We start from the raw sequence: 2,790 nt of genomic DNA on the forward strand, positions 1-2,790 counted from the left end.
AAAAAAAATGGAAATGGAGGCCAGGATGGAAGGATCACTTCAGGCTAGGAGTTCAAGATCAGCCTGGGCAACATAGCGAGACCCCAGCTCTACAGAAAATGAGAAAAATTAGCCGGGCACGGTGGCGCATGCCTGTAGTCCCGGCTACTCGGGAGGCTGAGGCAGGAGGATTGCTTGAGCTCAGGAGTTGGAGGCTGCTGTGGGCGAGGCTGACGCCACGGCACTCTAGCCCGGGCGACAGAGTGAGACTCTGTCCCAAAAAAAAAAAAAATACAAACCTCAAAAGTGCAACCCGCCCCAAAAAACCGCTCTTTCAGTACGAAGGGACAAAATGTACTGAGGCCCAGAGGCAGGACTGCAGGGCGACGTGCCAGCCGCCACCGGGTCCCCAAGGCTGTCCAGCCGCTCAGGCCGGTCCTGGCGCGAGGGCCGTGGCCGTTGCCGCGGTGCCCGGCTACCTTGAATTCGTCGGAGATCTCCGACATGAAGGACGAGATCTGCTTCATGAGGCGGTCGATGCTGCTCTCGCTGCCCGTCTTGAGCAGGGTGGTGATGGCCAGCGTGGCGATGCTGCGGTTCGAATCCGTCACCAGGTTCTCCAGGTCCAGGTTGCAGGCTGTCACGGCGGACGGGTGCTTCATGGCGACCTAACTCGGGAGGAGAGAGACGAAGGGGGCAGGAGCTCGATGCTAGTAGCGCTTGCCTCGATGGGTCTGGCCTGGTCAGAGGTCCTTTGGACGAGATCGTGTCACCACCCAGGACAAAGTAACTGTGACCAGGGCTATACGTTTCCCAGCCAGGCCGGGGGCTGGGAGACACCTCCAGCTAGGCCGGGCCTGCCTCCTCCCCTCACCTTGGCCTCTTACCTTATTGAGGGTGCGGACGGCGGCGTAGCGGAGGGCGGCCTTGGGTGAGCTGCAGAACAGCTGGAGCACTGTGGGGAGACACGAGCCACATGCCAACCTGCCCTCGCTCTTGCACATCTGGTGGAAGCCAGGGCAGGGCCTCCAAGGGAGGCTCACGGCATTTAGGGTTCACTTCCCGGCCTGACGCCCGCCCCCTATCCGAGGCACAGAGCTCCCCTTCGCCCTGGGCAGCCACAAACAGAAGCCGTAACGTCTCTGAGCACCCAGCGATTCTCGGGAATGACGGCAGCTGGTTTATTTCCTACCCCTATGTGACAGCCATGTCAGTTACCATATCCTTTCCTCGCCCTGGCTGCCAGGAAGCTCAGAGCTAAACCGCACCTTTGACCACGGCAGGGAAGATGACTACTGGTTTCTGGAATATCCATCTTCTTTTGTGTATAACTTGGCTTTTATTCTCTGATACTTGTTTAGAATTTATTTATTTTATTTTATTATCCTTTTGAAACAGAGTCTTACTCTGTTGCCCGGGCTAGAGTGCCGTGGCGTCAGCCTCGCTCACAGCAACCTCCAACTCCTGGGCTCAAGCGATCCTCCTGCCTCAGCCTCCCAAGTAGCTGGGACGACAGGCACACGCCACCGTGCCCAGCTAATTTTTTTTCTATATTTTTAGTTGTCCAGCTAATTTCTTTCTGGTTTTTTTTAGTAGAGACAGGGTTTCGCTCTTGCTCAGCCTGGTCTCGAACTTCTGAGCTCAAGCGATCCTCCCGCCTCGGCCTCCCAGAGTGCTGGGACTATAGGCCTGAGCCACCGCGCCAGGCCTAGAATTTATTTTTTTTCTTAAAAGAAGATAACCCTTATTTTGAAGGCTCTACTTTATGTTCTGCGTAATTCTGGAACTCTGGGGGATACCGTGAGAATAAACGAATGCTCAAGTTAGTGAATGAATTCCTTAGTTTTTTTTTGGCTTGTTTCTAGGGAGGACGGGAGACTTCTCTCTCTAAACACGAACTCCTCTCTCGGCCTGATCGAGTATACACCATTATTCCAGGAAATCTTCGAAAAACGGGAGGCCTAATCACTCCTAAAAACCTGCCAATCTAACCCACCTGCTGTGACGTCTTTGCTCTCACTGGGCTGGTCCTGTTCTAGAATGTTCTCTCTCTCTTTGAATCCACTTTATCAAACCTGACAGCCTCTCCTTTTCTAACTTGTGAACATGCTCACTTCCTGGTACCACCCACTTAGCATCTCATCTCGTATTTTCTGTTCTGGGACACGGAGATTCCTATGCTGAGTACAGAGGCCTGCCCAGAGGAGGCATTAAAGACTCCACGGCTGGCGCTGAGACAGCTCCAGGCTGCTGCAGTCCCCTTGGTAACAGCAAAGAACACGCTGCATTTCAGCACAGCGCCACACACTGTTCTAGAAGATTCGTGCAGATCACACGTTTACGCCTCGATAACCCCGTGTCGTAGGCACGACTACCGTCCACATGGCAAAGAAAAGGAAGCATGGAAAGGCCCCAGGGTGGACCTCAACCTCCCTCCTCAGCTTCTTCAGTGGTAAGATGGAACTGAAAGCAGCCCAGCCCACTCTGGGAGGCCGAGGCGGGAGAATCGCTTGAGCTCAGGAGTTCGAGACCAGCCTGAGCAAGAGCGAGACCCTGACTCTACTAAAAAAACTAGAAAGAAATTAGCTGGACAACTAAAAATATATAGAAAAAATTAGCTGGGCATGGTGGCTCACGCCTGTCATCCCAGCACTCTGGGAGGCCAAGGCCGGAGGATCGCTCAAGTTCATGAGTTCAAGACCAGCCTGAGCAAGAGTGAGACTCTGTCTCTACTAAAAAAAATAGAAAGAAATTAGCTGGACAACTAAAAATATACAGAAAAAATTAGCTGGGCATGGTGGCTCTCGCCTG

General features: G+C 53.4%; 1 protein-coding gene across 1 annotated transcript in view; it reads right to left on the reverse strand.

Moving 5' to 3' along the window:
- The window catches only part of LOC105819701 (coatomer subunit gamma-1-like), a 50,871-nt gene that overhangs the window by 27,481 nt on the left and 20,600 nt on the right, over positions 1-2,790 (reverse strand). Inside the window, exons 8-9 of the mRNA XM_012656013.1 lie at positions 867-983; positions 459-647 (exon numbers count right to left, since the gene is read on the reverse strand). Coding sequence (XP_012511467.1) covers positions 459-647; positions 867-983 — 306 coding nt within the window. The remainder of the gene's footprint in view (positions 1-458; positions 648-866; positions 984-2,790) is intronic.

Source organism: Propithecus coquereli, unplaced genomic scaffold (assembly GCF_000956105.1).
Source record: "Propithecus coquereli isolate 6110/MARCELLA unplaced genomic scaffold, Pcoq_1.0 Scaffold498, whole genome shotgun sequence".
NCBI classification, from domain to species: domain Eukaryota; kingdom Metazoa; phylum Chordata; class Mammalia; order Primates; family Indriidae; genus Propithecus; species Propithecus coquereli.